The following is a 12,981-nucleotide window of genomic DNA, read 5'->3' on the forward strand; positions in this document are numbered from 1 at the left end:
ACCAACAGGCAGCTGCCTTCATGTTTAACAACTAGCAGCGGGCTAAAGTCAAAAACAAAATCCTGAGGTGAAGAATTGAGCTCTCCACCTACAATTAAGACAAACTGTACCAGCCTGATAAGCTCAATGAGCCTCCTGATGCCCTGACTCAGGGGAAATGAGCCAGCGCACAGATGGACCAACTGCAGTCACTGTACGACGCCTCTGCCACCTCGGGATCACCCTTTTATTTTCTATTTGATCAAGGCACATAATCTCCCCTATTCCATTGATGTCAGGACACTGACCAAAAATTGCCGGGTCTGTGCAGAGTGCAGCCTGACAGATCACACCTGTCAAGGCCACTCAACCCTTTTAATACTTAACTATGGACTTCAAAGAACCTCTACCCTCCATTAACCACAATGCACTTCATCACCATCATCAATGAGTACTCGCAGTTCCCTGTCACCATCCCCTGCCTAAAAATGAACACAGCCACTGTCATAAAAGCTCTGAACAATCTGTTCACCATTTTTGGATACCCCTGCTATGTCCACAGTGACAGAGGTTCATCCTTCATGAGCGACGAGCTGCACCAAATCCTCTTGTCCAAGAGCATTGCCTCTAGCTGTACCACCAGCTATAACCCCAAAGGGAATGGCCAGATGGAGCGGGAGAATGGCACAGTCTGGAAGGCAGTACTTAAAGTCCAAAGGTCTTCCTGTCCCCCACTGGCAGGAAGTCCTCCTAGAAGCCCTCCACGCTATCTGGTCCCTCGTGTGCATGGCCACCAATGAGATACCTACTGAGAGACTCTACATTCCCCAGGAAATCAGGGTCAAGAATTACCATGCTGATGTCCCCTGGGCCAGTACTACTCCAGAAACATGCAAGGACCCACAAGTGGAGAGGGCCCAGCTGTTCCACACCAACCCACAGTTTGCCTACATGGAATTCCCCAACAGACACGAGGACACAGTATCCATCCAGGATCTGGCATGCGCAGAAACATCTGGACCTCTTCCTTCAGCCAACAGTCAGGTGCACACCCACACCTCCTTGGCCAACCCACCAGCCGGAACGCACGCACCAACCCCCCCAGCTCAGCCAAGCATCCCGGCTAGACAAACTGAAAAGGAGCAGCCACAGCCAATGGGGGCCACCACATAACCAGAGGTATGACGGTCGCAACAACAAAGGAGGCCGCCGGACAGACAGAACTTATGAGGGTGCCTGACTGCAACACACTCCCACCGGGACTTCTTTTTTTAAAAAGAGAGGGTGAATGTGATGAAACCACTTGTGTATGTAAATACCTTGACCTTGTATGTTCGACCTTGCTCTCACTGGCCGGCTCATGACTCCACCCCTTTATTCCCCATGAAGGCCGTCATACCACAACACTGCTCCCAGTTCATGTCCAGGTCATTGTGAGCCAGCAATGTAAGAGATGCGGTCCATCTCTAGCAAATAAAAACCTTCAGTTCCAGTACTTCAATCTTTTGGTTCATTGATCAGGCATCACCCATTCCACCTCCTCTCTGCATGGTTCCATTATTCCTCCCTTATCTCTTTGCACTAATCACCCTTCAGACTCTTATCTCTATCCTTTCCCCTTCCCTCCTCCACTTCCCCATTTTTTTTTGTTACCTGCTTCTACCCATCACCTGAAGTAAAACACAAAAGTCTGCAGATGCTGCGATTGTAGACAAAATACAGAAATGCTGGAGGAACTCAGCCAATCTTGCAGTGTCCATAGGACATAAAGATAAATTACAAATGATTTGGGCCTGAACCTTGAGGAACCTTGAAGAAGGGCTCAGACCTGAAACTTCAGTAATATATCTTTACCTTCTAAGGATGCTGTGAGACCGGCTGTGTTCATCCAGCATTTCTATGTTTCAATTAGTCATCATCCTTCAGCTTTAATCTATCCCTTCAAACCTCCATCCCACTCCATTTTATATACAGGCAATCTTCTCTCTGCACTCTCAGTCCTGAAGCAGGCTCCCGGCCCAAAATATTAATCCACAGATGCTGCTGGACCTGCTTAATTCTTCCTACATCTTGTTTCCAGTCATCACTTAATCCCATTTGTAATGAGAGTGATTTCAGTTTATTTGAAGACCAGAGGAGTTGCATAGCATGGAACAGGCCCTCACCCATGCGGACTAGACAATTGTATGCTGAGAACTAATTTGTTCTTCAGTGGTGTACGATGAATTTTCCACACAATGGAATTGACAGTTCCATCACAGCCTTCATTTATTTTTTTTTTAAAGAAAACTTCAGCTCACTTTATTTTAAAAAAAATTCAAAAATACCTAGACTTGATAACTTATTATTGCTTAGTGAATCAATTGTTTAACAATATTCTCATTCTCTGTATAAAATCTCTCCCACAACTGAAGTTCAAGTCTCACTCACGTGTTGGTTGATCACAGGCATCTCTATCAGCTCTTTGAATCAATCTGATCATCATCGCAATGCAGCTCCATTGCATGACAAGGATTTCACTAGCCAGGGATCAATAATCCAAAACCTGAGTGGTTTACCTTTTCTGAGCTACTGATACTGAGAAAAAATGCAATTCAATCATAAAAACCAGCTGAGTCTGAATCAGATATGGGATGTTGTTACAAAGTAACAAAAGATCCACAATGGAAAATTTACCAAACTATTAATAACTCTAAGTTAATTCCCACTATGCGCAAATGTAGATATGCGTGTTAAAATTCAAAACATTACAGTTTAATATGGAGTCTAAAAAGTCAATTTTAAACTTCAGTATCAAACATTGTATGTTGCTTAAAGATTTTTAAATCACAATTCAGAAGTAATTATGAAGCACTTTTAAATATTGTCTTCAGATTTCTTTAAACTGATGAGTCTTTTGATGAGTTATCTTTCAGAGAGATATTTCTTCCTCAGTGATTTCACATACTCCCTCTTATCTTGCCTATGAGTTTATGGAGTCTGTTTTCCACTGATTTCTTTCTTAATCAAGAAAGAAAGTGGTCTGACTTACTTTACAGCCACTTGTTTTGCATTCCCTTTTCCAGAAGTAACACGTAATATCTTTTCTGGTTACTGTATCTCCAATCTCAAAACTGTCCTCCTTATTCAAAGAGAAAGTGAAGTTTCTCTCTCCAGAGAAAACTATTTTACCCATCTTTCACAAGAGGGTCAATTTCTTCCAAATAGTTTCAAAATGTCTCTCTCCTCATTTATGTTTCTCTGAAATCATGTGACCTGACATCACTACTGTTTCGGTTTCTTTTCTGCCCAAAACACATTTGTCACTTCACATCCACAAACTTCCTCCTCCTCTGTGTTGAAGTGGTTATAAGACTCTGTAAAGTCTACACAGGCTATTTCAATGGTACTTGAGTTTTGAAATAGCTGCCAGCATAATGCTGAATGTACACAAAAATGCTTTAAAGAACCATGCATAATTCTTGAGTTTTCAATTAAGAAGCTACTTCACCCTCATGGTTCTTTTTCCAAATGTGTCAACTCCATAAATGAACTCCCTCTTTTAGTGCAATGGTGTATCTGGAAATGTGCTGTGACCTGTGTGTGGCCCTGTATCCAGCCAACGAACTATCTTACAGAGAAATATATATTTTATTACTAAAGATGAACACAAATCCATTACAGATGTTTAGTTTTGTTACTTCCAGAAAAAAATCTGAAATATCTACCTTTGTAAAATACTTCAATTTTTTTTTCAGAAAGTCAGCTTTTAAAATTCAGTTCAAGTTTACTTTCACCTTTACAGCATGAACAAAGTTGTTTTGCGGACATCTGGTCACCCATCCTTAGTTCAGCACAGTTGCAGAAAGATGGATATTTTTTTCAAAGCTAAAGCAACATATCTTACTGGTGTAAGGTTCATTCATAAGTCTGATAACAGAGGAAATAAGTTGAATCTGGTGGTGCATAATCTCACACTCATCAATCTTCTTCCCAAAGTGAAGGTAGAGACGAGAGTGTGGCCAGGTTGGGATGGGTCTTTCAACATATTGGCTGTTTTGCTAAGGCAGCAGGACATATAGATAAAGACAAAAGAGGAGGGGGTGGGGGTGGGGCGTGTTGTGTGATGGTCTGAGCTCCATTCACAATTTAAGGAATGCATTAAACCATCAAGCGATAATCTTTCCAAGAGTTCTTAAAAAGGTTTGTTGTGAATTAACATTGCATAACGATTGTAAATGCTAACCTTCCCAAGAGGCATCAGATATTAAAACAACATCAAGTACTGTAATAGGCAAAAAAATAAACTGCACAGAAATAATTGTTATTACATTCACAAAATGCCATAAAAGTATTTCTGGCCAAAAAAAATGAGGCAATCAAATCTCTTCTGTGCACATGCTGCCCAATTAACACCTAAATAATGTAAATGCAAGGTATGTTTTGAATGGTCAGAGGAAACCAGAGCCCCCAGGGAATACTCATGCAGACATGGGGAGAACATACAAACTCCTTACAGACTGCGTGGGATTCGAAACCCGGTACCTGTCACTGGCACTATAAAGGAGTTGTGCTAACTGCTCCACCAACCGTGCCACCCTTTCCTATGTTGACTGCATTTCCTGGGAATCAATGGAGGGGAGGCAACTTCTTATGTTCTGAGCTGCATTCACTTCTGCCAGTGCCAGATTGTTTCCAGCAGTGTAAGGGATTATAGGCAAGGAAGATGGCCATTGCGCCCACACTCCCGTCACCATGAACCAGAGAAGCATGTCGCAGCAACAACCCCCCCCCCACCCACCCATTCATAGCTGTGGTACATCACAGCACCCCCCTCAATTGTAGCACGCCCTCCCTCCCTAAAAGCCCCCCCGATCGTGGAAGCCCCCCCACCCCGTTCGCGAGAGTGGCACATCAAGGAAGCACTATGACATATTCCTGGATTGAGCCAGCCAGGGGTGTCCCTGTGATGCACCCACACAAGCACTGATGTCACCACAGTAACCAGGTGTGCCATTTCCCAATTGAAATCGACAGAGGAGGACGTCTGGGTAAGTTTTACTGGGTTCCTCGACCACCTCCTAGGTAGTTCTGGGTCCGGGTGGATTTTGACCAAGCTTGTCCAGTTGGCCCTTTCAAATAGCCTTGTACCCAAGGCTTCAACCAAGTAAACTGCCTGGTTAACCCCATTTTAAAAGGCGATTTGAAAGGGCCTAATAATTCAAGTGTTGCAATTCTGAAATGTTTCTCTTGTTACATACACAGGGGATATAATCAGTAGAGAAGTGCTGAAGAAGAGGTCGTATGCATTCACTTTAACCTCAGGCATGTTGCAGACTACAAGACACAGCCTCCAGTTACATTAATTAATTACTGAAGGCGAGAGCTTGAGGATAGTCCTAACTTACCGAATCAAAGATGCAAACAGAAGAGCTACATCATTCCATTAATAGTAAGCAAAAAAAACATACTCTGTATTTCATTTTGCTGCAGGCTTCTTCCATGCAACATCAAGGAGCTTAAAGTCACTATTGTTCATGAATACACATTGCACAATGCAAATCCCTGGTGTCTTGTGAATATATTAATATGAGAAGCTAATGCTAGCAGGAATAATAGATAGATAATAGATAACCTTTATTGTCATTGCACAAATACAATGAAATTGAAATTGAGAGCATATCCTGACAGTGCACACATACATCAAATAATATAAAAACTACAGCACAATAAAACAATACAATATTCAATGTTTGACAGTATTCAGTTCACATATGGCTCTGGGGTAAAAACTGTTTTTAAGTCTGTTTGTCCATGATTTAATGGACCTAAAACATCTATCGGAGGGCAGCAGTTCAAACAGATGATGACCAGGGTGGGAAGGGTCCTTTAGGATTTTTGCTGCTCGAGTGAGGCAGTGTTTAACTCCTTCAAAGAGGCCAGTGCCCAGCCGATAATCTTTTGGGCCGTACTGATGAGCCTCTAAAGGTTCCTCTTGTTTGTTGCCAAGCAGCTGGCAAACCACATCAGAATGCAGTCGGCCAGTGCACTCTCAATGAAGCAGCGATACAAAAGGAAACCAGCAGTTTCTCCTGTAGTTTGAAATGTATTGGTAGTCCAAGAGAGATCTTCAGCAAAGTGCATACCCAGAAACTTGAAAGCAGTGACCCTTCCCATACAGTCCCCATCGATGAATAATGGGTCTAGAACTATACTGTTCCTCCTGAGGTCTATTATGTTTTCTTGTTTAAGTCACACTGGTACATAAGATATACCAACAACAAGAACATAAATTAAAATGACCACAATGTCATTAGACAGAAAAAGAAATGTCAAGTATAAAAGGGAAGATACATAAATATTCATAGTTCCAAGAAATAATATTAAACAATACCAGCAGTTGTTTTGATGTCCCAGAGCAGCATGATTAAGGTGGGGATTGTAAAGTGGGGATTAAGGTTCAATCACCTGATAGTTGTTGGACAATAGGAACACACAGGAAACTGCAAATGCTGGAATCTGAAGCTCAGACAATCTGCAGAAGGAACTCCATGAGTCGATCAACATTAGTGAAATTTAAAGAATGATTGATGTTTCAAGCTAGAGCCATTTTTGATCCCATTTGACCTATTGAGTTCCTCTCTAATGGAACCTTTATCTTTATGTTTCGTTGTTGGAAAAAAAAACATCTTGAATCAAAAGATACCAGACCTTAGTCTACTGTGTCTGGTGCGTGAAGGTAGCAGTGAGATGAGATTGTGACTGGGTGATGGGGGTCCTTTATTATGTTGGTTGCCATTTTGAGGCAGCATTTCACATAGGTGTCTTCAGTGGATGAGAAGTCAGGACCTGTGTGGACTTGGTTACGTTTGCCTCTTTCTGCAGCCTTCTGCATTCCTGTGCACTCAAGTTTCCAAACCAGGCCCTGATGCAATCAGTCCATATAATTTATTCAGTACACTTGCAGAAGTTCAATAGCATATTCGATGACATGCCAAATCTCCTCGGATTTATCTTCAGTGCTCAGAAAAGACTTCCTTCCCATGCTCTATACCTATAGAAAGTTGGTTGCTCTGAAGTGTGGGAACTCCAATGCAAAGATACCAACTTGGACAAAGAAAACTGAGTACCAGAGAATTTGCGTTGATAATCCAGCAAACGTGTATTGAACAGTTTCCTCCATCAAACATGGACATAATCTGATTTGATAATGAGCACACTCTGATCTACCTATGAACTCTTACTTGTAGAACTCTAACCAGTTTGTAAGGAAACTTAAAACTGGTTATTTGGTGGTGATAAGCCTTTCCAACTGTGTACTCTTCCTAACATCAACAAATTTCAATAGAAACTGCTTTATTTGTCAAAAGCATTGCATCAGAATGTTATTTTTCCCAAAATACCTTACTGCTGGTCTGTCTCTGAAGTCTTTAGTCAAGCATGCATGCGTCATTTCACACAATGAATTCAACAACAGAAACCACTGACCTTTGTAACCACTCTCCTGTGTGAGAGATAATGTAATTAACTCCCCTACACTCTATATGTCAGACCATTCCCACTAATGCCATGACTCTACCTATTTTGTTTTTTGTTACACACACAGCCACAGCATTCCAGGAAATTGGTCTCTCTTTTTTTCAGGAACGCGTGCTGTGTAAAAAGTGCAGAGCCAGAACGGGAGTGCCATTCCAATTCTGACTTTTTATAATTGCCTAGACCCCTTGTCATTTTTCCAGAATGCCTGTGGTGCAAACCAACCCAGGTCATGATGAGTATTATGCACTGTAATTTTCTTAGGGCCGCTTGTGGTCCGTTGTCCCACTCTATCCCAGTGGTCTGCTGCCTGCTCTCTCCACAGCTGCTGTCCCACTCCATCCCACCTGCCCACTGCCTGCTTTCTCCCACAGCCCGCTGTCCCGCTCTGTCCCAGCAGTCCACTGGCTCCACTCTGTTTCAGTGAGCCACTAAGCCTAACTCTAACCCTTTCTTTTAAAAAATATTTTATTAACATTTAAACTATAATCAATTGAACAATACAATTATACAATGTGCAACATAACTAAAATAACAGGAAAAGAAAACAAATCCAAATAAGAACATAATTCAAACATCCAGAGCACATTGGTCTATCAAACCATAACCTTAAAAACCGAAAGGAGAAAAAAAGATGAAATTATAATTTTTTTTTTTATACAAGAAATTTATAAAATTTATTTTAAAACATTTACAACTTTTTCCTTCTCTTCCCCTTCTATAATAATTTTATCAATGTTTACATTATTCTCAGTTGAACAAAAGTTTTTTATTATATAATCAAAATCAAAAGAAAAAAAAAAAAAAAAAAATCTTATAAATCAAAGCCCTGACCACTAAGCGTGGGAATCAAGAGACACCAACCTAGAACCAGACAGCACAGCACCAAAGCATCTAAACACCCTAATTCTTATGTTATGATAATAGCCCATAGCCTAATCCTAACACAAACCCTAACCTGAACCCCTTTGCCTAACCTTAACCTCGATCATAGCCCTAAACCTATCCAAAATCCCACATCTAACCCTAACCCTAAGGTTTGAATATAAGGTCACCCACTATTCAGACAACAAATTTAACCCAGGACATATCAAAATGCACAAGTGATCCCACTAAGTGCTAGAAACAGACACGGGGTAATGGACGCATGGGCTAACCAAAAGTGGCAGTTTATAGTGACACAGAACCTCTGAGTGAGGAGACCAGTAAACACAAGAGGGATGTTTATCCTGTTGCCCACATATTGACAAACTAATCTGAACCCCAACCTTAACCTTAGATTTGACACGAGGTTTTCCAGATTGTGAGGCAATCACAAAGCACAAAGATTTGACACTAGGTCTTGTAGATTATGAGAAAGCTGGTCTGCGGATTTGTCGTCTTTGAACGGTCTGAATTCGACTGGTCAGCTCTCCCACATTCAGCCTACCACCAGCCCCCAATTACAGTAGCAGTGATTAGTAAGGGATTACTTAAGGTGGTATGGATGTGGAAATAAAAAGTTTGAAATCCACTACTTTCAATTAATAGTTGCATTAGATTTTCTCAGTCTTTTATACATTGTGTATGTTTTATTAAATTGTCTGTGTATTTTCCCATGATCCTTTATAAATTGAGCGAAGATGTTTTATTAAATTGTGTGCTTTTTCTCCTCCTGCTCTTTTATATAGTGTGCGTGGTTTTTTTTTCCCCCATGCTTTTTAATAAAATAACATTTGATAGCAAACCCTTATGTCCAGACTCATCTCTCACATACCTGACACTTTTTCAATACAATAATCAGTGCAAGGACCAACATCATTACTGTCAGCATTACTCACTGTAAAGGTTAAAACTTGTGTTTTTGATTTTTAGTTAATTTTGTGTCTCTCTCTTTAAGAAGGAGTATTTTTGTAGTGTTACCATAGTGACTATGACATAATATGTCATAATATTCAGGCAGACTAAGAGTTTCCACCTCATTCCTTGACGAACCATGAAGGAGTCATAAACTTGAGATAATTTTCTTTGAATTAGTCTTGTACAAGAAGAAATGTTGAAAAAAGATGAATATCTCTTTGAAGTTAAATATCATTATGTCTTTTAATATAGCCAAATGCTTTGTTTACTCATCATTATGAAAATCTTAATGTGAAGTTATGTAAAATGTTTATCTGTTTTACCAACCAATTAAAGCTACATAAAGCTACATCTACAAAGTTTGATTTATTGGATGAATAAGATAGTAATTTGAATATTGTCCCCATGTTTCCTTGAAGGTGACATTTTGAAATTAGGATATATTGGAATCTGGAAACTGTTGTCTATACTGGCCATTATCACCCTAATTTCAAACTGGCATAGAAAACCGGGGGAATATTTTTGAGCCATTTTTTGGGAACAACATTAGACGCAGATCTGCCCTTTTTGTTCATGGAATGCCAGTATGCTGTATAAAATGGCAGACTGAAACAGAGATTTGAAGTTTTGATTGTTCCAGTGTGAATGACCAATGCCAGGATATCAGAGACTCTTCATAATGGTAAAATCCCATGAAGACTGTGTAAAAATCATAAATGACGCACACCACAACGGACTGCTATACAAAAGGGCCTGTTACCATGCTGTATGTCTAAATTAAAAATGAAACCTCCAATTAAATTGTTGGTAGTCTGTTGCATGCACCTGCCCAGCTTTAGCAAGAGTGACTTTCAGGGCATCAGTACATATATCACATCACACTCAGTCATTAATGGGCATTCAATAAAATTGTCATCAAATCAGTGCAGTTTGAACTATTAAATGTCAGCTTTTCTCACTTTAGTTGTCAGTTCAAACTGTCTCAGATGAAAGCAATTCTTGAAAAGGACAAAATTATTTATAAGCTTGTACTTACTATAGGAGCATCCATAAACTTCAACTCTCATTCCTATCCTACCAAGTGGATTCCATTCAAGGGGAACGAAGCGAAGGAGTCTAGCTTTAATGGACTGCTCCAATTTGTGCCGCACAACACCATCAGCGTTGGAGTTTCCTACAAAAGCCTATCAAGGAAAAGAAAAAGAAAATCAAATCAGAATGGAAGCAATAATGGCCTGCAACCAATTTTAGAGAGAAGATCTGTATTTAACTGCAATATTTAAATTGGATTTATAGTCAGCTGTGATCCAATGAGTGACACACTTTGAGTCAGAGTTATGGATTGTATTTTTTTTTTAAAATAAAAACGGATTAATCAGTCATTATCACATCATAGTTTGTGGGAACTTGCTCTGTGTAGTTTTTGTGCAAAGTTTCTTGCATTACTTCAGGGCTCTGCTTTAAAAGAGCTTTTACTGATTGTAAAGTATCTTGTAATGTTCTGAAAGTGGGAAAGTGACATATAAATCCAAACATCGCTTTCTTTTTTTGAAGTCCAATTCTGGAGTTGCATGCACACAAGATATTATATTGATCCAGCAATGTGTTGCTGAAGAGTGTTGCACTACAGGAGGTACCATCATTCCATGAGAAATTAAATTAAAACATGAAAGTCAAAACACAATGTTGGAGAAACTCAGCAAGTCAAACAGTGTATTTTATATAGCAAAGATAAAATACTGTTAAGGGCCCAGACAACCCCAAAACCCAGCAGCAATAGAAATTCACCAAGACAAATGGTTACTTAAACAAAAGTCGTGTTTAATTATCTTTAAACATGAAAGCAGGATCAAACTTTAACATTACTATTAAACTTAACCCCCTTCTAATTCTAAGTGCAGGTGGATGTAATGTGTGTCTCAGTTCAGAAAAGTCCAATCTCACTTCGCACTCCTCCAAGGTAATCCAGCTAATTCTTATATTGTGCACAGAATTTAACATTTATGAATTTCACCAGGCTTTGGGGGCTTGAAAGGTAAATGGTTACTACCCAGGAAGGTTCTTGTTGGTTTTTCAGAGAGACATTTGTTGCTTGTTGGACACCCACAATTGATTCCTTGTATCCAGCCACTTCAGTTTCTTGCTGAAGAAATTGCCCCATCAGGTTTTTTCCAGATGATAACCTTTTTCTTTCAGGTCACCACAGAGTTCCTTTCTGTTTTCCTTAATTCAAGTGAAACATTATACAGCCAGCCATCTCCTCTTGTATAAACCACAAGGACTTTAAACACGCTGAACTAAGAACTCACAACCCGTCTTCAAAATGTTTTTTATTTTCCAGAAGCTTGCCAACTGCTGCTAAACTGTAGAACTGAATTCTTTCTCTCTCTGAGAAAAGCCTGTGTGACTCTCCCTGCTTGCAAAACCACATGACCTTCCTAGAACAGAAAACTGCATTCAGATGGACTGCGGCACCGGACCTAATCTTCCAAATTTATTCATCTGAATGAAATCCGTTGCTTTCCAAAACAATAATCCATTACTCCACAGCATGTCCAATTAAGACCAACTTGTGAAGTCCTTATAGGCATTCTTCAAAGTTTTGCAAAGGCACTCGGAGCCCAGATTGTCTGGCTTGAGCAGAGCTCCAGCAATTTAAATGAGATGTGTTTTGAAATGTTTGTATGTGGCCTACACTAAAACACTTGCCACAATTTATCTCCTTTAAAACATTCTATATACATAAAATATAACTATCTGTCACAATACATAACCAAGGTATGAGCAAAATGTAGATAGAGAGGGTGTGGGGAGATTGGGCATCTGTCTATATTTTGCTCATACTTTGATGAAGCATTCATGTCTGAAATATTGGTTATATATCTTTATCTTTGCTAGATAAAGTACACTATTTGACTTACTGAGTTTCTTCAGCATTGTGTTTTCACATGAGATGTTAAAGCCTGGTCTCAATGTACTGTTAGACAGGCAGCAAATTCCCTTTGGGGAATTTATGAAGAGGAGCAGGAGATACAGAAGCCTCTTTAGCATCTCTAGTCTCAAGAACATTTTGCCCAGTCAGGCTCTTGAGCTCTTCATACTCCCCTAACCCTAACCATTAGCTACTAGCGGACCACCAAAATATCTATCTGCATTACTGAAATGTTACCTTTTCCCCCCTCATTAACTGCAACTCTGAATCTTCACCTAACTATCCTTTTATAATTTTTATATTTTTTTGTCTTGGCATATTGTGCTAAGTTAATGTATACTATTGCAGCTGCTTTATCTTACATTCTGTTGGTTGTAGCAAATAAGATTTTTGATGTATCTGTACATTGTACTCATGTGTATGACAGTAAAGCTTCATCATCATCAATTATCTAAGGCATTTTGGTCAATATTCATCCATCATATAATATTCCTAAAATAAATTATTTGGTTATTATTACCTTTATATATAAGTAGGCTTTGTGCCAATTGACTGCCTACATTTTAGATGTAACTATCGTTCAGAAGTATTCCATTGGCTATGAACTTCTCTGAGATGTCACATGCATTTTTCTTTGAGGAAATAGTATTGTATAAGTGAACATTTTCCTTTCTTCCTTTTTTTGGGGAATCTTCTTGTGACACAGAAATATCCAA

The 12,981-nt window shown here is 39.6% G+C and overlaps 1 protein-coding gene and 1 long non-coding RNA gene across 6 annotated transcripts in view; one reads left to right on the plus strand and one right to left on the minus strand.

Annotated features, from left to right (window-relative positions):
• Positions 1-12,981, minus strand: part of LOC138761905 (contactin-associated protein-like 5) — an 857,011-nt gene that overhangs the window by 620,030 nt on the left and 224,000 nt on the right. For all 5 annotated transcript variants that reach the window (XM_069934856.1, XM_069934855.1, XM_069934854.1 and 2 more), the window contains exon 4: positions 10,370-10,517. In XM_069934856.1, coding sequence (XP_069790957.1) covers positions 10,370-10,517 — 148 coding nt within the window. The remainder of the gene's footprint in view (positions 1-10,369; positions 10,518-12,981) is intronic.
• LOC138761908 (uncharacterized) overlaps positions 1-12,981 on the plus strand; it is a 230,101-nt gene that overhangs the window by 132,023 nt on the left and 85,097 nt on the right. The window lies entirely within an intron of this gene.

This window comes from Narcine bancroftii, chromosome 4, assembly GCF_036971445.1.
Source record: "Narcine bancroftii isolate sNarBan1 chromosome 4, sNarBan1.hap1, whole genome shotgun sequence".
Classification (NCBI taxonomy): Eukaryota; Metazoa; Chordata; class Chondrichthyes; order Torpediniformes; family Narcinidae; genus Narcine; species Narcine bancroftii.